This window comes from Syngnathoides biaculeatus, chromosome 6 (genome assembly GCF_019802595.1).
Source record: "Syngnathoides biaculeatus isolate LvHL_M chromosome 6, ASM1980259v1, whole genome shotgun sequence".
Classification (NCBI taxonomy): Eukaryota; Metazoa; Chordata; class Actinopteri; order Syngnathiformes; family Syngnathidae; genus Syngnathoides; species Syngnathoides biaculeatus.
This window is the reverse complement of record NC_084645.1, coordinates 11,745,487-11,772,024: the sequence shown is the minus strand read 5'-3', so window position 1 is coordinate 11,772,024 and position 26,538 is coordinate 11,745,487. Positions and strand designations below refer to the sequence as shown.

Sequence of the window (26,538 nt, the reverse complement as noted above, 5' to 3'; positions counted from 1 at the left end):
CCTCCCGTAAGTCTACTACAGAGTTATCCCACTGTGTTGTAGTTAATAGTTCCTACCCCCGGCAGTATCACAGATTCTATTGTATGCAGTGCAGTATATGCAGATTTTATTATATGCAGTGTTACAAACAAGAAGAGTGGCCACTTTATGTTTGATAAAGTAAAGTGTAACCTCGATTTAACAGATATGGGAAGCAGCAGTGTGGAGTGTTAACCTAGCAAAGTATTACTATTATGCTGTCTCTTCCTACTCTAAATTATCTTCTAATTCTTAATGCTGAACACTTGGGCCCCTAACCAGGCTACAATTAAGAAGTTCCCACGGTACAATGTCTTGTTGACTTCTGTGGGCATTCTAAAATGACCACAAAAAGTGCAAGCCGAAAGTAGAAGACAAGATGCCAATTAGTCTCATTTAAGATGGTTACATGTGTTATGATGGCCCAATTTGGTACAATCTTGATGACAAGTATGTTTTAAGATGGTATCCTCCAGCAAAGACTCGATATACAGTGAAGAAAATAAGTATTTGAACACCCTGCTATATTGCAAGTTCTCCCACTTAGAAATCATGGAGGGGTCTGAAATTGTCATCGTAGGTGCATGTCTAACTGGGAGAGAGATAATCTAAAAAGCAAAATCCAGAAATCACAATGTATTATTCTTTTTAATGATTTATTTTTGTGATACAACTGGAAATAAGTATTTGAACACCTGTCTATCAGCAAGAATTGTGATCCTCAAAGACCTGTTAGTCCCCCTTTAAAAGTCCACCTCCACTCCATGTATTATCCTGAATCAGATGCACCTGTGTGAGGTCGTTAGCTGCATAAAGACACGAGTCCACCCCATACAATCAGTAAGACTCAAACTTGCAACATGGCCAAGACCAAAGAGCTGTCCAAAGACATTAGAGACAAAATTGTACAACTCCACACGGCTGGAAAGAGCTACGAAGTAATTGCCAAGCAGCTTGGTGAAAAAAGGTCCACTGTTGGAGCAATCATTAGTAAATGGAAGAAGCTAAACATGACGGTCAATCTCAATCGGAGTGGAGCCCCATGCAGGATATCACCTCGTGGGGTGTCAATGATGCTTAGGATCATTGACACCCCACGAGGTGATATCAGGTGATCCTTAGGATCATTGACACCCGACGAGGAGATATCAGGTGAGGAGTCAGCCCCAAGATCTACTTCTCAAGCATCTTGCCTCTCGCTATCGACGGGGGTGGTGCGGGGTGGGTTGGGGGGTATACGTTTACGAATAACCAATGATGAAATAGAATGACACAAAGATCTACCCACTACAAAAATACAAAACACATTTATTTTAAAGTATATTGAGGATTCTTTATGTGTAAATGTATTTGTGTGCCTTGCATAACCGCATGAGCCAATATTACACAACATAATTAACTAAACATTTTTTGGAACTATCTGAGTTCACGTTGATGATCACTAAAGGCCATACGAATGAAAATGCACATTTGGGCACACACTCACGTAAGTACATTCATCCAACTGCAGTGAGAAACAGTTCCGATGTCCTTCCACACGTCAGCCATGGCTTCGCAGAGCCTTGTAACTGTACTCCTTTACAGCTGCGGAGCTTTTTTGAAGATAATATTTCCGCCTTATTTTTAAAAGATCGGAACAATGAGTCAGCTATGCATCATTTACCATCTCTCAGTCTTGGAAGGACTTCTTGTTATTAACGATGTTATGAACACAGAACGATCCTTCGGTGGCGGCTTTTACTGTTGAACTATATTGTGTGAAAAGTAACTTCTGTGCGCCCAATTGGGATTTTAGTACGTTCACTTTTCTCATTCTCAGCTTGCTTTTCAGCGGAATGTCGGTGTTGTATCTTCCATAAACGTTTCTAAAATCCCACTCCACATTTCACTACACCGGCATATGAGGCAAACGCACTTCGAGAATGGCATCGTTAAAAAGTTGGTCGCCTCCCATTCCTTATGAAAGTGATACGTTTTTGTCTTTTTTACTGCAGCATCCATATTCATGTTTGTTGAGATTTCTTAAACGAGAGCTTAAAATAGGGGGGACCTCACTGACAGTGTGTTTTCCTGTACTGTCGTTGTTTGCACATGCACGGTGAGCTAAAGTTTAAAAAAAAAAAAAACTGCTGATGTCTTATTTTCCCCCCTTTCTTTTTTTTTTTCTCGGCAAGCCGTTGCGATCGATCGACGCATTGAGCACCCCCGGGGAGACAAAACTATATAAGTGCATTTACCACTTCCCAAAACATTTGGGAATCATGAAGAATTTGTTTTTTTATGTAGTTGTTTTTTGGGGCAAAAGTAAGACTAGCCTTTGTTATTTTTTGTCAGCCGTGGTTTTCGCCTCAGAACTCTGCCTTGGATGCTATTTTTGCCCTGTCTCTTCCTTGCAGTTGTGCCATGAACACTGACATTAACTGAAGGAAGGGAGGTCTACAGTTCTTTATAAGCGGTCCTGAGTTCCTTTGTGGCCTCTTGCATGAGTCATATCTGTTCTCTTGGGGTCATCTTTGTTGGCTGGCCACTCCTGGGAAGGTTCGCCACTGGCCTGTTTTCTCCATGTGAGGATAATGGCTCTTCCTATGGTTCACTGCTCTCCTAATACTTTGGAAATGGCTTTTGTAACCAACTCTTTCCAGACTGATAAATACCAAATGCTTTAGGTATTGAATGTTTTGGAATTTCTTTAGATCATGTCATTTTGTTGCAGCTTTTTTAAAAGATCTTTTTAATGACTTGATTTTGTTGTGAGAGATTCTGTTTAAGTGATTTCTTGACTGAACAGGTCTGGAGATAATCAGGCTTGGGATTGATCAACAACTAGTTGGGTCTGCACAACAATTCATGATTTAAGAAGGGGTGGCAGTTTTTCCTTTCAGAGGAGCAGGTAACTGAATATTTTTAAAAACAAGTAAGTTAAGTTGACTTGGGTTATATTTGTCTGTAATTTCCAATACTCCACTACTCTTTCATTGCACTGTAAACAGTCTCTATAACGGATTTACATGTATTGCCAGTGGATTTGGGAGACATCCCCTCTGATAAAACGGGGATCACAATATTAAAAAATGTGCTGGGAATTATTTATTCGCTGGGCCTACCAACTGATTTTCGAGAGCCTTGGTTTTGGTGAGAAGCTGCTCCTCTCTTTGGCTCTTGCTGTTCCTGGTGGTCTGGTGCTCTTTCTGTTCCCGATCAAAGGCCTCTTGTGCAACCTCCACCTGGCCCTGCAGCTCCAGTTTCTGCTGGATCAACAGCTGCTTGGCTTCCTGCAGCTCTCGTAGCTCCTGCAAGCAACACATGCAACAACAATATGAGGGATTTGCACATGTTCATAGCTGTTGATGGGGTCACTCGCTACTCTCTGATCCAGCAGCTTGAGGCTGGCTTTATACTACAGGTTTAAGTAGCCAATTCCAGTGCTGTCATTTGAACTATGTAATGCAATTCCAACCTTAGATATATTTCATGACATCTTGTGCAGCCGAAAAAAAAACCCACAAGACTGTTGTTTTACCCATATATTGAAAGAGTGATGCTTCAAATATTTCTACGGTTTTCCTAAATGATGAGATGATTGTAAGAATGTAACATAAGGCCTTGTCAGAAGAAGCCCTTGCAAGGAAATGACCTTGTTAGTTGTCTCTGCTAGTGTTTTCATCTCTGCAGTCAGTCTGGCGTTGGTCTTTTCCAGGATACTGTTGGTTTTCTTTAGGTCCTCTATTTTGGTCCTCTCTTTCTCCAGGTCCATCTTAACGATACCCTGAATGAGCAAAATCAAGTAGAGGTAATACAATGCTTTTGAGCATAAAATTCTGGTCTTTGATGTTTCTGTATTACAGTCACAGCAAACATATATTAACATATGTATCACATTAAAAATTAATTAATGAAAACTAAATATGTTTGTTAAAGTTGGGAAGTCAGGATTCGGGTGGTTCAGGTGAATGGGATACATATTAACGCCGCCATATAAAATCAAATGCTACTTTTCTGTCTGGAAGCAGAAGGGCGTGCTTTACTGGGATTCAGCAGTCCATCATAGTGTAATGGCACGTACATTGGAGCCATTAATATTAGAGCAGGGCATGTCCAGCCTAGAAACTATGTGGAACTTCTTCTTCTTTTCCTTTCGGCATGTCCCGTTAGGGGTCGCCACGGCGTGTCATCTTTTTCCATCTAAGCCTATCTCATGCATCTTCGTCTCTATCTCATAACTAGAAACTATGTGTAACTCCAAATAATGTGTGTGACGTTAAAAAACGGTTTGCTCTTGATTTAAAAAAATGCTACATCACTGCCCTCTGCTGACTTTGCTTAATAAGGCACATTTGATACCGTAATAACAATATAGTACTGTATAAGTCTCCAGTAGCACGAAAATATTTATAAAACATGAAAACAGATTTTTTAGAATTATTACACTTTTGGCAGTGAAGGAACAACATTTCTCAATGTACAATTACAAGGAATTTAGTGATTTTATCATTTACTATCCATTATATTATATACAGTTTCAGATAATCTGGAGGACACTGCACATAAGATGCAAAGAAGAAGGCCAATATTAAACATGCAAAGAAGTAGCTCAACATTAAATGTCGGGAACACTTTCGAAAACAATTGTCAGTTAACAAAGCTCGTTGTTACATCTTACAAACACAAGTTAAAATTCTACCATACAAAGTGAAAGCCATTTATCTACAACAGACAATTTGGATTGCCGGAAAAATCATCAGTAGTCCTCTACCCACCCTTAAGGAATTTCACGCTCCCCGATGAAGAGAGTTAAGAGTATGGAAAATCTTGTTGGACCCTTCACATCCTTGTCATCAGTCTTTCAGCTCCACCCCTCAGATAGGCGGTAGTGAACAATGTAAACACAACCCAGCAGACATTCCAACAGCTTCTAACATAACTCTTTCCATTAAATTGCTAGAGGCAAATTGACTCTGTAGTGTGTTTTTATGTCTTATTATTTCCTGTCAAAATGGCTGTCTATCGTAATATTACAGTGGCTCCAACTACTGGAGACAAATTCTTTGTGTTTCTTTTCATACTTGGCAATAAAGAGGACTCTGATTATGATATATCAACAACACCCAGAAAGGCCACCAGCTATCTGGGCACAAGCTCATCTGAGAAGGACTGCCGCAAAGTGGGAAAGTGTGTTGTGGTGTAAGGAATCCCCATTCCTAATTGTTTTTGGAAATCATGGACCAACCAAATTGTTATCAGGGTTAAGTTCAAAAGTCAGCATCAGCAGTCATGGCACGGGGGTGTGTTAGTACTCATGTCATGGATGACTAACACATCAGAGTGAAGGGATCATTTATGCTAAAATGTACAGGTTTGGTAGCAAAATGTGCGACATATCCATCCAAGCAACCTCTTTTTCAGAGATGTATCTGCTTTTTTCAGCAAGACAATGCCAAGCCATATTCTGAATGCGTTACAAAAGTATAGCTTCATAATAAGAGTCTTAGTACTAGACTGGCCTGCCAGCAGTTCAGAGCTTTCTCAAGAATGGGAAAGAATGGCACCAACAAAGCTTCAACAATCAAAGTTCTCAGTTCCCAAATGCTTTATGAAGGTTGTTAAAATATGATGTGATGTAACCCATGGGTTAAAAAAAAAGAAAAAAAAATGCCCGCCTGACATCAAGAAAGCAAATTTAAAATGAGGGAATATTTGCCCACCCCCACCCCTGCCCCCCCCCCAAAAAAAAACCATAATATATATATATATAAATAAAACATTCTGTTTACATTTTACACAATATACCAACAATGCCGTTCGAATTTGGGTTCATATTTGTTTGTAGAGCAACTTTCATTTGTCGAATGTCTCACCTGTTGCTTCTTGAGATCTTTCAATGAATTCTCCTGCTGCTGGAGTCTCTGATCTCGACTACCTAACTCCTGTTCCAGAGAACTCCGGCTCTTTTTTAGCTCTTGGATCTGATTCTCTGAGACAGTCCGATAGGTCTGGTTAGCTGCCAGCTCCTCCTGGTTCAAATGTAGCTTGTCCTCTGATACCTACAAGTCAGTAAATACCACATTATTTACTTGGTTGAAAGTAATGTATGATATTATTTTACGTGATTACACCATTTGTGCATAGAATTTTTATTTTTGGTGTCCAACAAAAAGCTTCTGGATTTTTAAAATTAGTTAAGTCCTTCCTTCATTCATGGTCTTATTTTTTCCATGTTTTCGGTCAAAGTCTACAGTACATAATAATTAATGATTTGTAGTGATGTCACTCAATGTGATTACATGTCATTTGTTAACACGGCAACTCTACAAGATGTAACCTCTTCAGCTGGAGAAAAATTATGAAATGTTTGATTTCATGCCTGATATACAAAACTCACTGTAGCGTGGCCTTGAGTTTTTGTTTTGGCATGCAAAACATCCTAGTTAACTATCCCCTAATGTCATCACATTCTTTTTTTAAATTCATGCTTTGCTTGTTCTCAAAAATGCTAGCGAATACTTCAAGATACTCATACAAGAACATAGAATAAATGAACAGTCATTTAAATTGAGGGATCGGATTTGTGATTGGTTATGTTGTTTTTTTTTTAAGTCCCCAGATCAGTCCCAAAACTCCTGATCCTATAAAGGCTAATTCTAATGACTGTTAGTAGTATATTTATTAAAATGTGTTGTTAGTGTTTGTGAGGCCCTTTTATATAATAAAGGTGGAATCATGAAGAAAACCACAATCACAGTTTCTCACTCTTGCAGTGGAGAAAAAAAACGTAATGAGCCCTGAAATGCTGCTATCCTGAATTCAGCGCTTCAGTACTAGAAAGCGATTGGACTGGAGCCATCAGAGCTAGCATCCTATTGAAATTCATTGATAGAACAATTTTGTCAAAAACAAGCCTACAAATATTCTGATTAATCTAGGTCATTTCATTCTGAGGACATTGAATCAATTGGAACTAGAAGATGCTTTCCTTATCATCCAAGCAGGCTTCATGAGTTCATGCAACAAGCCAAAGTTAGCAGTCACTGCTATTTGACGGGTAAGCATGCGCCTGTGCGCCATTGCACTCGCAAATCTGCAGTCGAGCACCAAAAATCGTGCATAAACTTAGTTCCACATAGAAATACATTGATATTGAAAGACGTCACTAATTTTGTGTAGTCTTGACCAATGTTCCCTCTAAGCTGCGCCATTGCACAATTACGCACTTGTCACACACTCTCAGCGCACATGAAAACCGATCCAGCGCAGTGACGTCTTTGTTTCTTTTTTTTTTAAACAGCTCATGGTCTCTAACAACGAGCTGCTGCTCAGCCTACTTCTACTTCCTAGTTTTTCGGACACTCATAATTACAAACAGAACACACATCCGCAACTTTATATCTACGAGCAAGACTGGTGGACCAAACCAGTAACTTTATATCTGTGGGCATGAGTGACCACACCACTACATTTTTCAAATGTGAGTGACTGATCCACACCACGTAATGTAGGTCAGGAACATTGCGGGACAATTACTGTAATATGTAATACGTATAACATAACACGTTAAAAAATAATTCTACACACTGTTCAATTGCCAAAAATCATCAGTACTTAATAAACCCAACCATTAACAAATATTGATTTTTTTTCCTTTTGTAAATCAACCTTGAATTGTGAACACAGCTGCAGCCTGAAGCTGCAACTAGTGACTTAGAATGTGTTGACACCGGACGCACGGAGAACTTTCGCCACTGCAGCTTGGCATCCAAGGGGCGTAATAAAATAGCATGCCCCAAAGCATCACCCCCCCCCCACCTCCTTATTTTAAACTATATAGTGTTTATTTCATCAAATTTATGAACATTTTGTCTTGGTGGCCAGGCACCATGCTCTTTGCTGACCGGTAATGTATGACACTGGATTTTTTACATCCCAATATCCAGAATAATCAGTGTTACGGCCATAAGGAGTCAGCGTTCGAAATATGGATGTTCCGCAAAGATTGGCAGCTCTGTTGTGTTCAAAACTAAACTTGTGGCAATGTTTTCAGAGCTGTGATTTTTGTTTTTGTAATGTAGAGATAAAACCGACAACTAATAATGCTGGTCATAATGACTTCAACTGGTAATGTAGATTCTGTTTCACCTTTAGTTTGAGATGGGCAGAACAGTTGAGTGCATGTGTTAATGTATCTAAACCTACTTTGAGGTCTTGACGGAGTGCTGAAAGCTCAGACTCTTTGCCATACAAGTCAGATTGGAGCTTTGTGAGGCTTTCGTGACTTTGCTCCAAGGCCTTCTGTAGCTCCGCTGTCTGGGTCTTCTCAGAAGCCAGCTGCTGGCTAACTTCTATTACCTGCTCTTTTAGCTGACGCTCTTCCTCCAGCTGCAGGAGACAACCAATAGTTCATTAAGACTCAGATGATTACTCCTGCAACCTGGTGACGTTGATGGCTCTCATACTGAAGGTATCATACTTACTTTCCTCACACTGACTTTCTGTAACTCTGCAACTTGTCCATTCAGCTTCTTTATCTCTTCCTCATAGCGTCCACTGGCATTCTTAGATTGCATCTCCAGCTTCCCCATCTTTTGATCCTTCTCCCTCAGCAAATCCTGAGTCTTTGAGTTCTGCTGTTCCAATGATGCCAACTGCACTTTCAGCTTCTTCTCTACCTGAAATTTGGGAAAAGACAAAAAGTTCTTCCACTACTGTATTAAAAAAATATTCTTTGACCACACGTACCCGGATATTTTTGTCCATGCGTATTTTGCCGTGCTAAACAGCGCTTTTGAAAAAAATTTAACCGCAGTGGAAACTTTCGAACTGTCTCTGCAGTTTGCATGTAGACTCAGGCTTCCACAAACAATTTTGATAGTTGATTGTTTCACCAATTAGTTGACTAAAGTTAAAAAAAAAAAAAAAAAAAAAACTCTTAAATTCACTTTGCTTACACGTATTGGGAAACTGCATTTTCTTGCTTTCAAATATTTTTAGTGAGGCAAATTCATACAAAAATATTTTTCTTGTTTAAAGTTGGCATTTATCTATCTATATGTATAGATGGATTGATAAACAGCTACAATGCCGCAAAAAAGTACCCCCCCCCCTATTGTTCTTAGAATTGCACACTAAATACTTTGGTAAAAGTAGTAAGCGTTTTCAGGAAAATGGGTTTGAGTTAGATTGAAGTCACAATTATTGCTGTTCAAGTCCATTTCGAGGTGCACGTCTTACAAAATTTCATTATGTCGACTTTTAAGTCATCACATTAATGACTCGAGTCCAAGTCGTGTGACTACATACAAAATTCAATGCCGAAGTTTACATATATTGTAAAAAAATTTGAAAAAAAAATAATAATTTTTTGTTTCCGTTTGAAGTCAAATCAGACTAACCCTCTCCTGTTTCAGGTCAATGAGGAGCACCAAAATAATTTAATTTTAATAAATGCTACAATATTGAAAGAATTTCTCAGAGAATTTCATATTGTTTTCTTCAGGGTCTAAAGTTTACATACATTTCTTTATTTTTTCCTTTGAACAGCATGACTAGGGTCAAATAATTTGGGGTAACCATCTACAGGTTTCTATCAGTACTCCGATGAAATCTGGACCTATTCTTCCTGACCGAACTGGGGTAACAGAGTCAGGATTATCGGTTGCCTTGGTCGCACACGCAGATCTGCCCACAAATTTTTCATGGGATTCAGATCAGGACTTGATGGCCACTCCAGGACATTGACTTTGTTATCCATGAGCCACTTTTTTTTTGCAACCATTTTTCAGGGTCAATGTCCATTTGGGAAGACAAATTTGCACCAAAGTTTTAGCTTCCTGGCTGATGTTGCCTTAATATCTCCATATAATGTTCTTCATGATGTCTAGTTTAAATTCGTAATTGCTGATAAAAATCTTCTCAAAACACCAATAAATGAGAGAGGATTAACATCACATTTTCAAGCTATAGTACATATGACATGACCTATTAATTACATTGTTAATCCAAACCACTGGAATTCCCCTTTAACCGGATGACCACTACAAATACCTGGATAGGATAACACTTTTTGTGCATGTGCATCACAACTACCAGCCATTAGAAATAAGAAGTACAAGCAGGAGGAATGGAGAGAAACAGTTAAAAATAAAAATAATATTTCCGGCTGGCGGTAGCCTGGAGCAGCTGTAGAACGTTGGCCTGAGTTCTGAAGATTGGGATTCAAATCCCGGCCCCGCCTGAGTGCAGTTTGCATGTTCTCCCCGTGCCTGTATGGGTTTCCTCTATTTACCTCAACAGATCGCAAAAACATGCATTAATTGGAGACTCTAAATTGCCCCTAGGTGTGATTGTGAGTGTGACTGTTGTCTATTTCCATGTGCCCTGCGAGTGGTTGGCAACAAGATCAGGGTGTACCCTGCCTCCTGCCCATTGACAGCTGGGATAGGCTATATCACTCCCGCGACCCTCGTGAGAAAAAGGTGCTCAGAAAATTGATGGATGGAGAACCTTCTCAGCTATTAGATTGTCAACGTTTCTGATCATTTACATTGGTGTGATTAGTTGACTAATCGTGATAGCCCTAGCATAGATTGAGAAAATAAAGCTTTCAGACTCGGGTCATCATGCAAACACGTCAGAAAATGCACAAAAATTCACCTTGTTTCCCCTAGCATTTTCATTCACCAAAATGCACTTACCAACAAATTTGTTTTCATGTGGACATCGTCTTTTTAAGCCCTACTGTGCATGGACATAGTGTGAACCACTGCTTAATGCAGTGGATACATACCAACAGGCAATAAAGGTAAAATCTGCAAGACTCTAAACTTTGACAGTTTCACCTGTCCCACAAACACATAAACTTATTTAAAATACATTTTAAACATGGTCAAAATGCCTGAATTGCTGCAACCCTCATTCAGCACGTAGAAGGAAATTACAGTTAATGAGTAAGCCATAAAAATTAATTAAACATAATTGCTTGAATAATCTGCTATATAGCGGGCCGCAAACAATACAACTGTAATATAAGGTATGAAACACTGCAGAACTGTTTTACCCTGCAGAAAGAAAGATATGTATTTTTTGTTTTCAGCACTTACGTCTCTCATCTGCTCCAATTGTTGTTTTGATTCCATGATTGCCTTGCTGAAGCTCTCATTATTGGTCTGAAGCTCCCCTCTTGCTTTTTCATAAGACTGTTCCTACAAATTGAAGACACACATATGTCACTTGTAGGAAGGAATAAGCTAGAGATTTTCTTAAAATGGTGACTGATTGGAACCATCCTAAACTCCTTATGTGGCTGTTATTGTTGTTATTCCTGCCATCTCACCTATATTAAAGGTCCCTTTCTATCATTATCTTTCTATTCAATTGTGATAATCTTTTATATTTTTATCTGGTTCGCACAATGATTTTAGTTGGAAATGGCAAAAATGTCCGGTATCAATCCATTCAAGTTGGTCTTTCCAGCCTGGCATTACAGTGTTGTGTGTGTGTGTATTTTTATTCTTTATTTTCCTTTCATACTTTTATATTACTATGATACGGAATTCTGGAATGTTCCGAGGAGTGCCTAAATAAGAAGACCGAGAAGGGCCCTCAACAGAGCTTCTTACCACCATTCTTTGGACAAGTAGACAAGTACGCACACAGCATTCTGCCTTTCATTCCTGGACATTTCTTGACTTGGAATGTTCGCTGAAAAGAACATTTGCCTGGTTGTTCAACTCTGGTGACTATTCATGGCTTGGCTCAACTACTCGGTCTTTGAATTTCTATTCTGCGTTAGTTTTACTATTTTAGTGTTGTGTTGTTGTGTGTGTGATTAAATTATCTTGAACGCAATACAACTGCTTTGTCACATTTTGATGGTTAGAGCAAAGGGATTTTAGTCTAAATTCACACGTAACAAAATTGCGGGCTCGTCCGGGATCGAATTCATTTGACTTTTGAGACATCCGTTTAAAAGGGTAATTTTTTTTTTTTGCATATTTGCAACTTAAACTGTGAAGCCAGCAAAATGGAGTTTACACTTGAGCACTTTATTAGGTCCCCTACGCCTGAATCAGTCTGTGATTTACGCAAGTCTGAGCTTATGCATGTTGCTAGTCATTTCCGACTTGATGCGAAGCCTGCTATGAGAAAATTAAAATTTTGAAAATTGTTCTGAGTCATTACATTGATGAGAAGATTTTTGTTTCTGATGTTTTGGCATTGGTAAAAGAGGAACCTTCAGACGTTTTTTGAATTAAAGAAAGTGGAATTACAACTTCAGATTCAAAGAGAGATGAAAGAAAGACAGAAATTAAAAAATGGAATTTGATAAAGAGATTGAACTTAAGAAATCAGTTAGTTCTTCATCTTTTAATATTACACGGTATGCCACAATGGTCCCTCCTTTCAATGAGAAAGAAGTTGATAAATACTTCCTCTGCTTTGAGAAATTTGCTGAAAATCTCAAGTGGCCTAAAGAGTCATGGACTATGGTCTTGCAAATAGTCTTAAAGGGAAAAGCTCAGGATGCATATTCGGCCTTTTCTGTCAAGCAAAGTTCTGATTATCATTTTGTCAAAAAGACCCTACTGGAAGCTTATGAGTTAGTGCCAAGTTCTTTTCATTTTCCCAGCAATTCCAAGTTGTTTTTGCCTAAAGGACTTTTTGTCGGGAAAGATTGCTTATCATACAGGGTCAAGTGGTGATAAGGCAGGTTCAAGTTCTACTGACAAGCAGTAACATTCTTCTTCCAAACCCAAGTCTTCTAGTGACTCTGGTCCTGTCTGTGCTTATTGTAAGACGCCTGGTTGCTTGATTTCTGCTTGCAAGAAGCTCAAGTACAAAAATCAGTCCACTAGTTCCCCAAATGTGTACGCACCTCAGCCTTCCTTGCCAGGTGGTTCTGAGGAGGGTGTTGTTTCTGACAATAAACTTTCAGATTCTGAAGTTCCGTAGAAGTTTTTGCCTTTTATTCACACTGGTTCAGTTTCACTTATGGGAAATAATTCTACCCCAAGGCCCGTTACTATTCTGAGGGACACTGGAGCTATTCAATCTCTGGTTTTGAGGGATGTTTTGCCTTATTCTGCAGTCTTCAGCTAACTCAGATGTTTTTCTTGAGGGTATAAGTGGCAGTTCTCTGGCTACTTTACATTTCATGAATTTGACCTCAGATCTGGTTTCTGACACCATCGAGGTTGGTGTTATTGACTCTCTTGTAGTTCTGGGTGTTGATTTGTTGATCGGCATCGATCTTATGGGGGCACAAGTTGGCGCTAATCCTATTGTCACTGTTTCTCGGGAGTGTTCGCCCAATACAGAGCAATTAGAGTATGACGTTCCGGGTATTTTTACGTCTTATGCAGTGACTCCTTCGATGTCAAAAGACATTTTTTTCCAAGACTTCTTTGCTGAATGATTCCATTAGTGATTTATCAGATACATTCATGGTTCATTCTGTAACCTCAGAGATTGATGACTTATCTACAAAATCCTCAGGTCCTACTGATGAGTCAGAAAATTTGTTAAAGAACAAACAACTCAGATGTATTGCAACAACACTTTCCTCCCCAGTTACTGATTGTGCAGTTGATGATGATGCAAGCATCAAAGACAATGTTGATGTTGTTAGCGATGTCAAGTTGGATGATATGATTGATAATGCTTCACCAAGATTGTGCAATTCTGATGTGTTAGCTCACCTTGATGAGAAATTGACAATTGTCAGCTGGCCAGAAACCTAAAATGTCTCAATTGCTTTTTGAGTTTTCTCACCTGTTTCCAGATATGCCTGATCGGACATGGCTAGGTAGTCAAGAGATAGATGTGAGTGATGCGTGCCTGTGAAACAACACCCATATCGAATGAATCCTGCTAAAAGCGAGATTCTGCAGAAGGAGGTGCAGTACATGCTGGACAATGACATTATTGAAACCAGTGACAGTCCATGGAGTTTACCTAATGTACTTGTGCCCAAGAGTGGTGGTGGTTGGCGCTGCTGCGCTAACATGAAAACTGTCAATGCACTGTCACGAACTGACTTCTACCCTCTGCCGAGAGTGGATGATTGCATTGATCATGTCAGTCAAGCTACATACGTGAGTAAGTTTGACCTTCTGAAGGGCTTCTGGGAGGTACCGCTCAGGGATCGTGGAAAGATTGCAGTATTTGCTACACCTGATGGACTGTATCAATACAAGGTGATGCCGTTCATCTTAAAGAATGCCCCAGCAATGTTCCAAAGGCTTGTCAACAGCATGACATCGGGTCTGGAAGGTGTCAAAGCCTACATGGATGATGTCATTGTTTACGCCACGGAATGGGATGTTCACCTGAAGAGGATTCGGGAGTTCTTTGACAGACTGTCGATAGGGAAACTGAAACTGTTTGGAAAGGCCAAGTTGAATTCTTGGGGCATCTTGAAGGGCACAGCCTGGTACAACCAGTTGGTGCTAAGGTGGAGGCTATCGTTTCCCATTTCCACAGTGTCAGAAGGAGCTCATGAGATTCCTGGGCATGACGGGCTATTACAGGAATTTTTCCTGAAAACAGACATGTTTCCACTTATCAACCTTTTGGGAAAAAGTTAGATTTTGGTGGGATGGCAGTTGTCAAGGGTCAAAGCCATATTCATTAATTCTCCAGTGTTACAGGTAACAAACTTTGAGAAAGCATTTCAATTGCAAATTGATGCAAGTGATGTAGGTGCAGGTGGTGTATTGATGCAAGAAGATGACTCGATTCTTGATCATCCAGTGTGCTACTTTTCCCAAAAGTTTGATAAACACCAAAGAAATTATTTGACCACTGAAAAGGAGACTCTGAGTCATTTATTGGATTTGCAGCATTTTGATGTGTACTTAGGTACTACAACATTTCCAATTGAAGTCTTTACTAATCACAATCCCTTAACTTTTCTTCACAAAATGAAGAACAAAAATCAGAGATTTATGAGGTAGAGTTTGAGTATCCAAGGATTCAATCTTGTGATCAAGAAAATTAAAGGTCGAGAATGTTTGAGCTGATGCACTTTCCATAGTGTAAAGTTGTGTTTGATACTTCTGTTGAATTATTCTGTTTTCGTTTTTTTATTTTCTGTTTATTCTATTTTCTATTCTGTTTTGTCATGTTTTGTGTTGCTTAGTTATATTAGAACAGAAAGTTTCTCTGTAACTTTCTTTCCTTAAGGGGGAGATTGTTATGTGTGTGTGTGTATTTTTATTCTTTATTTTCCTTTTATACTTTTATGTTACTATGATGCTATTCTTTTGTGATGCGGAATTCTGGAATGTTCTGAGGAGGGCCTATATAAGAAGACCAAGAAGGACCGTCAACGGAGCTTCTTACCACCATTCTTTGGACAAGTAGACAAGTACGCACCACACTGCATTCTGCCTTTCATTCCTGGACATTTATGGCCATTTGTTGACTTGGAATATTCGATGGAAAGAACATTTGCCTGGTTGTTCAACTCTGATGACTATACATAGCTTGGCTCAACTACTCGGTCTTTGAACTTCTATTCTGTTAGTTTTGTTATTTTTGTGTTGTGTTGTTGTTTGTGTGTGTGTGTGTGTGATGAAATTATCTTAAATGCAATACAACTGCTATGTCATATTTTGCTGGTTTGAGCAAAGGAATTTTAGTCTAAATTCACACGTAACATAAGAGATATAAGATATAAGAACTTCAACAATACTCGGACTCTATTTGCTGTGGTTGACAAGCTCAAAACCCCCTGAAACAGATAGCTTCAGAACTCTTAACAGGTGATAAATGCAACCAGTCTGCCTGCTATTTTAATGAAAAAAAAATCCCATCAGGTAAAATATCAGCACGAATAAGAAAAATTACAAAATTGTACTACATCTGAAGCCACACTGGGAAAACTCCATTACCATCATCAAAATTTGATACAGTTGACCAAAAAACTGTAGAGAAAATGGTTCAACATCTAAAACCATCAACGAGCTGTCTTGACTCAATACCATCTGACTTTTTCAAAACTATAATGACGTCAGTGCTAGTTGGTTTGCAGCAAATAATCAATTTCCCACTTCAGTCTAGCGAGTTTCCTAAAGCTCTAAGTAGCTGCTGTTAGACCTTTTCTAAAAAAAAAGTGCTGAGTGTTTCCATGTCAGCAAGCTATTGACCGATCTTGAATCTCCCTTTTATAGCCAAGATTGTTGAGAAAGTTATTTTTAGTCAACTGAGCAATTTCTTGAATTTAAATTGAGATGTTACGAATTTCAGTTAGGTTTCCAAAGTCAGCACAGTACAGAATCTGCTCTTATCAAAGTGCTAAATGATATAAGGTTGAATACAAACTCAGGAAAGGTGTCAATTTTGGTCTTGTTGGATCTCAGTGTGGCTTTTTGATAATGTAGATCATAATATACTGTTTTATGGGTAGGACTAAATGGTTCATGTCCTACCTGGAGGAAAGGAGTTACTTTATAACCATTGGAAGATGTATTATGTAGGACTAGGTGTTAATATTCCCCTGGAGGCCCCGTAGCTCAGTGATTAGAGCACTGGTTTGGTAAACCAGGGGTTGTGGGTTTGTATCCCACTGGGGCCTCCACTCCCTGAGAAGGGTTGCGTCAGGAAGGGCATTCGGCGTAAAAATTGAGATGACACGCTGTGGCGACCCCGAAAGGGACAAGCCGAAAAAAACTTACTAGGTGTTAATATCCCTCTATTCGTGCATATTTTAGGCTCCGATGAGGCTCAGTGGGATGTTCAATTAAGTGACAACCCCCTGTGGGTTATCAAGTGGGATTCCTTCCGTCATATAGTGTTTCGCTGATAGGCCCGCAACACTCTTGAGAGGATTCAGCAGTGAATCCCAGTGTCCCAGGTTCACCGCCTAGGTGCCATCAGTTCTCTTGAAGGCCCAATTTGGGTCTTTTCTCTTTATCCACAGTCACTGGCTAGCCTTTTCCGCCACCTTGGAGAGATCTCTGACTGCCTGCTGATGGGCCTTCCCTTCTCTCTGAGTAGCCTGGATGTTGAGGAGGCTATAAACCCTCTGCAGTCTACTTCCACCGGGCATACCTCTGCTCTTCGGCCTTGCCGTTGCATTTCGGCCACAAGTCCTGCATACCTCAGCATCTTCCGCTCATACGCCTCATCGACTTCCCCCTCCTACGATGCTGTGAACTTGATTATGTAGACGAGCTTAAGAGAGGCAGACCAAAGCACCAGATCTTGTTGTCGGGTGGTAGTTGCAATCCCAGCTGGAAAGCAGAGCTTCTTGACCAGGTCTGCCAGCAGCTTCCGCCCTCAAGTGCTAAATCTCAATATATCGCAATGACCTATGGGATCCCTCAAAGGTCCTTTCTTGGGCTCCTCAAGATCAGCCTGCAGATTCTACTCTTGGGTCAAATTTTTCTGAACAAGAATTTTGACTATCGTAGCTATGCAGAAGCAGTTATATTTAGCAGATAACTACAGTTCAATCGAGGTGTTGTGTCACTGTCTAAAACAGATAAATAAATGGATGAGCCAAAATTTTCCTTAAACTAAACCACAACAAAACTGAGGTAAATGTTTTTGGCAATTAAGAAAAGAGGTTAGGCTGCTATTAGTAAATACCTGGACTCACTATCTTTTAAAATCCAAAGATCAAGTCCAAAACCTTAGTGTTCTCATATATATATATATATATATATATATATATATATATATATATATATATATATATATATTCCGACTTGACTTTCAACAGTCAGAACAAAGAGGTCAGAGCATATGACTCCAATTCTCAAGTCTTTACACTGGCTCCTGTCAGCTTTAGACGAGATTTTAAAGTTCTGCTATTGGTCTGTAAATCACTAAATGGTTTAGGTCCTGAACACATGAAAGAAATGCTTATGGAATACAAACCCAGTTGGCTCTGAGATCAACTGACTCAGGTCTAATAATTGAGTGGAGAGTCCAAAGCAAACATGGTGAAGCAACATTTAGCCATGATGCTGCAAAAAAAAAAAAAAGGAATAAGTTCTAAACAGAGGTGATGTCAGCCCCAAGCGGGAATTTTTTTTAATCCACGTTAAAAACTTTTGTCCTCATGCGTTTTAGAGGAGTTTTACTTTTCAATATTTCTTGCACTTTATGCTGTTTTTATTGTATGTTATTTTCCTTTTCTTCCCCCATTTCAAATGTTTTATTTCTTTGTATTTAAATGCTTTGACTCACGTAAAGCACATTGAGTTACCTTGTGTATGAAATGCACTGAACAAATTGGCATTTGCATTTAGAAGAGGACCTTTAAATACCAACCAAAAGTGGCCATTTAATACTTGAACCTCCTGATCAAATTCCATTTCACAGAAACAATAATACCTCAAACTCTGGTGTGTTTTTAAGATATGCTACATATGGAATTACATGAATGAAAAGTGGGGGAACGAAAATATTTGGCACTCTGGACAGTTGGGAGGTATCATGCCGGATGCCTACATCTTGCATCTATCAGTGACCTCTTTTACACAATCGTGAATGTTCCCTTTGGGGTGTTCCTTTATATGTTTGTGAAAAGCTATAATAAACTAACCAGAACTGACCTTTTTCTCCAAGGCTGCCTTGTGATTCTTCCTCTCAATATCCACTTGACTCTGACATTCTTTTAGGGCCTTTTGAGTCTTCCCAAGACTCTCCTGAATTGAGACCAGCTCTTTCTTTTGAGTGTCTTTCTCCTGTTGAGCCTTAAATAATTCTGCAAGGAGGCTCTGTGCTTTCTTGTCCAACTCTGCATGCTGAGCCTTCAGTTCTTGGGTCACCTTGACGAGACTTAGATCAAGGGTAGCTTTGTCTTGCTCACAGCACTCCAACTGTTTCTGGGTTTCACTCAAAGAATAGGTCTTTGTCTTTATTTCCTCTTGAAGAGTCGCATTCCTAAATGGAGCAACATACTGTTGTTAAAATTAAAATGACAAAAATTATCCAGGTTGAATGTGGAGCTGCTCAATTATTTTTTTGATCATATACCATCTTCATCATCGTGTTGTGCACATACAACAGTCACATCACAAAGGTCCAGACGATGTCGAGGAAAAAGAACATGCACTGCACGCATCAGTTTAAACAATCACAAGCATACTTTCAATAGTACTAGGATATGGTGATAGGAAACGTTAAACTTGAAAGATTAGCACTGACATGCTGGCATTCTGTCGATTCATACTCTTGCACAAGTGACCGCGGTCCACCCATATGAACCCTGAATGTTGCCTGCCCCGGAAAAAAAAAAGGTTGATTCAAGACAAGGCAGTCTTAGTTTATATAGCCCAGCATTATAAGTTTTACGGTAGTGACAATCACTAATCATACGTGAATTCAGCCAAATCCTTCAGCCAATCAAATCTCCAGCTCGGGCCAAAATCACTGACTGCGCACAAACCAGAGACAAGAAGAAACTTAGCAGGGGAGAGAGAGAAAGAAGTTGAGTAGAAAGATCAGAAAATGACAAATAAAGTAAGACAACATCTGGAACAAATGGAACAGGAAGAGTAATTTTTGCTTGTACTTCTCAGAGGGACGTTTCCACTGGGAGCCCTAACTAAAAGTGCATCTAAAATGCCATAATATTAAGTAGCAAAGCAAAGGTTTTGAAAAACATAACCTCAAACGGTACTGATGTTGGCATTTATGTAATTAATGTCCAATTGTTTGACACATCGTTGTGTCAAAAGACCAAAAGGAAAATAATTTTTTCTAAAGTTAAGCACTTTATTTCAACATGTAGAATTCTCTTTTGATTTATTGCTCTGAATTCTTAAACACAGCCCTATTGTTATTTAGTAAATGAGACAAGTTGTGTTTTTATGTTTGACAACCTGGGCAAATTTTGTAAGATGTGTACAAGTCTTAAAAGAAAAAAAACTTCAGGCAAAATATTTTGTTTTTAATGGGATTGAAATTAAACAGTAAGGCAGTTAAAACATTGACCTCTACAACTCTACATGAGAAAAGTATGTGAGACCCCAAGGAATGCAGGGATGTCAGATTAATAGGATATAACAATAATTATCGAGTTTGAAATTGCCCCAAAGTTAAGGTAGGGAGGAGTCATTTGTTCAGTTTCTCAGATTGACTGGTATGACGGTCAGTATATGATGAAACAATTTATTGAAAATTATTTTGTGGAGTCCCTCATTATGGCTCCACGAACACAGGGGGTAAGGGACCTCAGTTTGAAAACCACTCAATGACCAAACAATTAATCCATTTTCATTCTCACCCTGCTTTTTCATTGTCCAGCAAAACCTGCAGCTCCTTAGCTTTTTGTTTGACCTCAGAAGCCTCTTTATGCAGATTCTTCACTTCTTGCTGTGTCTGATCTCTTGCAACCTGCACCTCCACAACCTGTGTCTCCAGTTTCTGAGACATGAGCACATTAGTATCAATGATTCTTCACATCTATTTGAGAGCAGAATGCTTATACATTTGGACGTGACACCAACCTTATTGAGCCCTTCCAACTTCTCTCCATGCTGCTCTGAGAGCACAAGTTTGTCCTTGTATTCCTTCAGAAAGGCTTCCAGCTGACTGTACTGTTCCTGCTTCTCCTTTAGCCTCTGTGTTTGCTCCTCCACTTTCTTCTGAACTTTATTCAGCTCCTACATAGTACAGCATTTGTAAAACACATAACTACATTTTTATAACTTTCCAAAACCCTACAGTCCACTCCAAAAGCATTGAGATGGTAAGCATTAGGATGGTAAGACTGTGCTACCCTTGGTTCAAGTTCTTCAGAGCTTTAATTTTATCACTATGCAGAGGACATCTAGCAGTGTCTCCAGATGACCACAGTTCAATTGAGGTGTTGTGTCATGGTTTAAAATAAATAACTGGATGAGCTAAAATTTTACACAACACCACAGATATTTTTTGAGGGCCAATAAGGAAAAGAAGATTGCTGTTAGTAAACACCTGGGTTCACTAGCTTTACAAACCAAAGACCAAGGTCGAAACCTAGGCGTTCTAATAGATTCCAAATTGACTTTCAATCATTCACATCAAATCAAATACAAACTGCCTCAAAAGACTATATCCAGAGAGAAGGCGTGCATATGTCAAGCAGACCAGGAGAGGCTCATCCACGTTTTTATTTCAAGTAGACTTGACTATTGTAATGGTTTGACTGGACTCTCCATAAAGAGTATTAAACAGCTGCAGCTCATTCAGAATGCTGCTGGTCAGAAAAAAAACGTCATAGAATATCACTATTACTACAATACAATTCTAAAGTCGTTACGCTGGCTTCCAGTCAGCTTTCGAATCGATTTTAGAGTTATGCTACTAGTCAATAAAATTACTAAATTGTTTAGGTCCTGAATACATTAAATAAATGCTAATAGACTATTAACTCAGTAGGCCGTTGAGACAGACAGAATAAGGCCAAATACTGTAGTTAAGCACAGAGTCACAAAGAAAACAGTTAAGCAGCATTTAGCTGTTAAGATGCACACAAATGGAATAAGTAGGCAACATAAATGATATTACCCCTTACTGTGACTTTTTCTTTATGCTTTTTACAGTAATTTAATTTTTTAACAATTTATTGCACTACAGAATGTTCTGCTTTTATTTATTTCCCCCATTGTAAATGTTTATCAGATGCTTTTTTTTCTTTGTTTTTATATCATTTAAATCATGTAAAGCATGCTAACGTACCCAGTGTATTAAATGTGCTGTATGAATAAACTTGCTTTGCTTTTGTTGTTGGCTTTGGTTTTCAGTTGTGAAAACTGCATTTTCTGTTGAGCAAACATGAAGACCAGAGCACTGTCTATGGGAGAAACCCAAAAGACAAGCATTTTGAATCGTATTTTAAAGCTGATAGAAGAGGCAAAATCAATCAGAACTACTGCACATAGGGCATTGCCAATAAAACAATTTTCAATGTGTTGAAAAAGAAAAACTATTGGGGCACTGAGCCAGAAAGATCGAACAAGTCGGCCAAGAGTATTAGCAGCAGTTGAAGACAGAAACATTGGGAGAACTGCGAAGAAATACCCAAAGACAACAGTAAGTGACATCACTGCCAAAGGGCAAGGGGTGAAGGTATCACAAACCACAGATCGAAGAAGAGTTTGAGAGAATAAATACTGCGTACAAGCCATACCACAAGATGCCGAGCACTCATAAGCAAAAAGAATCAGAAGACCAGAATGGATTTTGCAAAGACATGCAGAGATGAGCCACAAAAGGTTTTGGAATAAAGTTTTATGGACTGATGAGACGAAGATTAACCTTTTCTGAAAGTAATGGAAAAGCTAAAGTATGGAGGGGAAAAAAGGGTCTGCTTAGGATCCAAAATCCTGGACCCACGGTTGCTTCTTGAACAGGCTCACTAGTCTTTATTGATGATGTAACTTATGATGGTGGCAGCAGAATGGATTCTGAAGCCTACAAAACTATTTTGTCTGGCAATTTACAGAAAATCCATCCAAACTTAATCAGGAGAAGCTTCCCTATGCAATAAGACAATGACCCAAAACACAGTACCAACAGAACAAAGGGCTTCATTGGGGGGAAAAGTGGAATGTTTTAGATTGGGCAAGTAAGTCGCAGGACCTTAACCCAATAGAGCCTGTATTTTATCTCCTGAAGAGGTAACTGAAAGGAGAAGCCCCCAGAAACAAACAAGAACTGAAAGAGGTTGTAGTCAAAACCTGGAAAAGGATTTCAAATGCAGAATGCAAGAGTCTGGTGAAGTCAATGAGTCAGAGGCTTGATGCAGTCATTGCAAGTAAGGCTTATGCCTGCTAAACAATAAATGTTATTCATACTTGTTACAATATTTTTGCGACTTGAAAAATGGGTGGCTTCAAACAAAAGGTGCTCTGTCCAGAGTTGTTTAACACATCTAGATGTAGATACCAAAAATTAAAGCTGCAATTCAGACCTTTTGTCGCATCTTCATCTTTTGATCAAAAACCGAAATGTCTTCAGTACACAACAATTATAGAATTGACCTTTTGGAGTGGACTGTAACAAAAGAACAAATTTGAAAACCACTGACGCTAACAAGCCACCTGCTGCTTGTCCTGCAGTGCATGTTGGGCAGACTCTAGGTTGTTCTCCAGGTTGGCTTTTTGTGCAGCTTTGGCTGCCTCTGTAGACAGCAACATCTCTGTTTTTGCCTTCAGCTGGTGGAAAACAGATAACAATGGGACTCTCTAGAACAGATCTGACTGCCCTTCAAAGGGTATCATTACCAACAGTTACCTGAGAGTCCAGCTGGGTCACCTTCTCCTTGATGTCTGCAAGTTGAGCAGTGAGCTCAGAAACAGAAGTTTCCAAGGTGTGGGCCCGGTCCTGGGATGAACGCACAAGAGTTTTCTGCTCCTGAACCTGTTTATGTAGATTGTCCTGAGCTTGCTTGTTGCTCTCTGATTGATTCTTCAGTTTTTCTATCAACTGGGTGACCTTCATATTGAGAGAAGAAGAAAATGTTAAATATAATGTATATATAACTTCAGATTCAGACATTATTACGCATACGCTAAAAATATTATATATTATTATAAATTATACATGATACATATACTGTATACATGTACTTTACATATGTCCTCATTGGGGTCGAGGGTGAGCTGGATGGAGCCTATCCCAGCTGTAAACTGGTACCTATTCCATCTGATTTTGAATGAGAGATGTGGTACACCCTGGACTTGTCACCAGCCAATCGGAGGGCACGCAGGAGCAAACAATCAAACAACAATTCCAAGAGTCTTCAATTAACCTAACGTGCATCTTTTAAAAGCATGGGAAGAAACCAAAGTACCTGGAGAAGCAATTACAGTGAGAACATGAACACTCCACACAGACAGGCCAGGGCCACAATTTGAACCCCCCTCTTTGTTAAACACTGCTCAACAAGCTCAGGTTTTGTTGCAGGTGATTGTAATTTGGAAGCGTGGCTAACATGGGCAAAGTTAGCATTGCAACATCCTGTTTCAATTTAGCTCATTCTTAATGGCTGAAATTATTTTGTGACTTTGGTTAAATTATAAATAACGATTGGCATGAAAAGGCTACACTGCAGGGACCTGTGGCAGATCACAACTCCTTTTGGATGGGGCACAGTAAGTAATTTGGAGGGACAGCGTGTCCTGCATATTTCCCCCCATGATCCCAACACCGGCTAGTAACAAAAACTATCGATCATTTCCCATTTCCCATCAGTTGCAGTTCTTCTACAAGTCAGGTTTTACTATGGCTGGCATTGGCTAGGACAGTACAGTATGTAGTTTCCTCAGGACATTATGGTCATTTCCAGTAGCCGCTTTTAATTTCCTTGTAACAAGAAAACAAACGGCAACAATGGCAACCGTGGAAGAATGTCTGGACCTAAATACCTGATGATACATTTAATCATGCTGCAAAATCCATCAAGAAGGTGGGGGCGTAGGTGGTATTTGGAGCCGGGAGGAACCTCGTCAATGCATGTGACTATAAAAGGGAATTACGATTGATGAGCCCCGCAGCTTTTCCTGCGCAAGCAACTTTTTTTGATGTGCACAGCAGGCTACACAGAGGTGCTGCACAGGGCAATGCGTAAGTCCTGTGATGCAATCCACGTATTGTCAACCGCAAGAGTATAAAGTGACCTTTAGACTTGCTGCAGAACCCAAGTGGGCTTCTACTTGATGTCAAACTGATGGCTGAAAATTCCCATCTGGATTTTCTGTTTAAGAGCAGATTACATGGTTCCATCAACCACAGCAAGTTGCCGAGGTCACGATGGACCTCACCAGCCCCAGACCATCACACTACCACCACGTTTGACTGTCAGTATGATGTACATTTTGTGAAATGCTGCTTAATTTATGCCAAACGCTGAGAGAATGTCAGTTCTAACTCACCTGTTCCTGTAATGTGTGGTTTTTCTCTTTTAGTTGATTAAGCAAAGCAGTCTCTCCCTCTCCAGCCTGAATCTTAGCACACATATCTTCTCTCTCAGATTCCAGCTGGCTCACAATGTCTTTACTTTTCTGCAGTAGAGCCTCTAGATTTTGGATCTTCTGGTCCTTATCACCAATCTGCCGTAATACCTGCTCCAAGTCATTCTATGGCAATAAGACAAAGACCAATGTGTACCAAGGAGGTATTCTGAAGCAAATTGGAAAGTAATAGAAAGCAGCTCAAAGCAACAGTTTGATGGCACTCATTTGAACGGTGGCATCTAATTTTTATAATTAACACCTGCATAGAAACCAAGGACTTTAATGTGTAAAAATAAAGAAATGTGTAACCTCATGGTAAAGCTGAAGGTTAAACCAAAATCTTTGGTTGTTGTTAGGTGTACCTGGGACTCGCGGAGTTTGCCGTTGGTGTTCTGCTGCAGTGCTTGTAGCTCCTGGTGCTGCAGCTTGGCTTTCTCCAACTGGTGCTGTAGGTCTGTGTTCTTACTGGCATTTTCCTTCATCTACAAAAGAGAACATTTAACAGTGCCTGTGATCATTAAATTGAATTTTACATCACTCATCCAACTATTCATTTTTTAATTTTTTTCTGTCCTCTCGTTTATATCTCAATACTGAATGTTTTTTTTTCCCAATAAACACAAGATAACTTACAATGGCATATAGTAAAATGTGTACATTGGAGCACCTAACACAATGTTATTTTATGATCTACAGTATCCACCCTCTGTGTTGACATGAATTCAGAGTTAGCGTCAACATAGGTTCCATCTCATGTCTACCTGTTCTTCAGCACGTGAGAGTTTAAGCTGCAGGTCAGCTGCTTGCTGCTCTTTGTCTTTCAGTTTCTCCCCAGAGAGCTGCCTCTGTTCTTTCAGACGACCTTGGAGCTCACCAACTTGTCTCTCTGCCTCCAAAAGTTTTGCATGCAGCTAGTCAGAACACAGGGAGAACAGTGATGATTACATCAGAGAAGATATTTAATTAAGTCTGTATTTCCATGCTTTGGAAACTTGATGCAATGCACTGCTTTGCTAAGCAATTTTTGATCCAACATCTTGGAAACACATCCCAAATCCAACCTCTATATGCCACGATGCAAAGAAATTAATCTTGATAGGTTGGATTTACCTGACTGATTTCAGTCTGCTGCTGAGCACCTTGGCTGTCCTTCTCTTCCCTCTGCTGTTCCCACTGTTTCCTCTCAACTTTCAGTTCAGCATGCTTCACCTCAAGGTCTGTAATCTCACCCTTCAATTTAGCCACTTCTTCAGCTTTCTCTCCAAGATCCACATTAGCTTTCTGCAGGGACGCTTCTGCTCCAGTGGCTCGGGTCTGCAGCTCCAGGATTTCCTGCTCTTTCTGTCTCAAGCTATGTTGGCTTGCCTTTTTGGCAGTTTTCTCTGTCTTTAGTTGCTCCTCCAGCTGCTTGTAATGGTTTTCCTTGCGTCCAAGCTTTTCAGAAAGACTCTGGCGGAAGATAGGAGACACAAAAAACAGATAACATAATTGAAATAGGAATGGCAATTCCCATTTGGAAAAAAAAAGACGAGCAAAATATAAATGCATATTTAAAAAAAATATGAGTATTCAGGTG

At 39.5% G+C, this 26,538-nt stretch overlaps 1 protein-coding gene across 3 annotated transcripts in view; it reads right to left on the bottom strand.

Moving 5' to 3' along the window:
- The window catches only part of eea1 (early endosome antigen 1), a 45,717-nt gene that overhangs the window by 6,469 nt on the left and 12,710 nt on the right, over positions 1–26,538 (bottom strand). For all 3 annotated transcript variants that reach the window (XM_061821581.1, XM_061821582.1, XM_061821583.1), the window contains 15 exons: positions 26,073–26,411; positions 25,724–25,873; positions 25,325–25,444; positions 24,882–25,085; positions 23,242–23,442; positions 23,049–23,162; positions 20,472–20,627; positions 20,249–20,388; positions 18,573–18,903; positions 11,109–11,210; positions 8,484–8,678; positions 8,206–8,388; positions 5,874–6,059; positions 3,653–3,784; positions 3,123–3,308 (listed from right to left, as the gene is read on the bottom strand). In XM_061821581.1, coding sequence (XP_061677565.1) covers positions 3,123–3,308; positions 3,653–3,784; positions 5,874–6,059; positions 8,206–8,388; positions 8,484–8,678; positions 11,109–11,210; positions 18,573–18,903; positions 20,249–20,388; positions 20,472–20,627; positions 23,049–23,162; positions 23,242–23,442; positions 24,882–25,085; positions 25,325–25,444; positions 25,724–25,873; positions 26,073–26,411 — 2,739 coding nt within the window. The remainder of the gene's footprint in view (positions 1–3,122; positions 3,309–3,652; positions 3,785–5,873; positions 6,060–8,205; positions 8,389–8,483; positions 8,679–11,108; positions 11,211–18,572; positions 18,904–20,248; positions 20,389–20,471; positions 20,628–23,048; positions 23,163–23,241; positions 23,443–24,881; positions 25,086–25,324; positions 25,445–25,723; positions 25,874–26,072; positions 26,412–26,538) is intronic.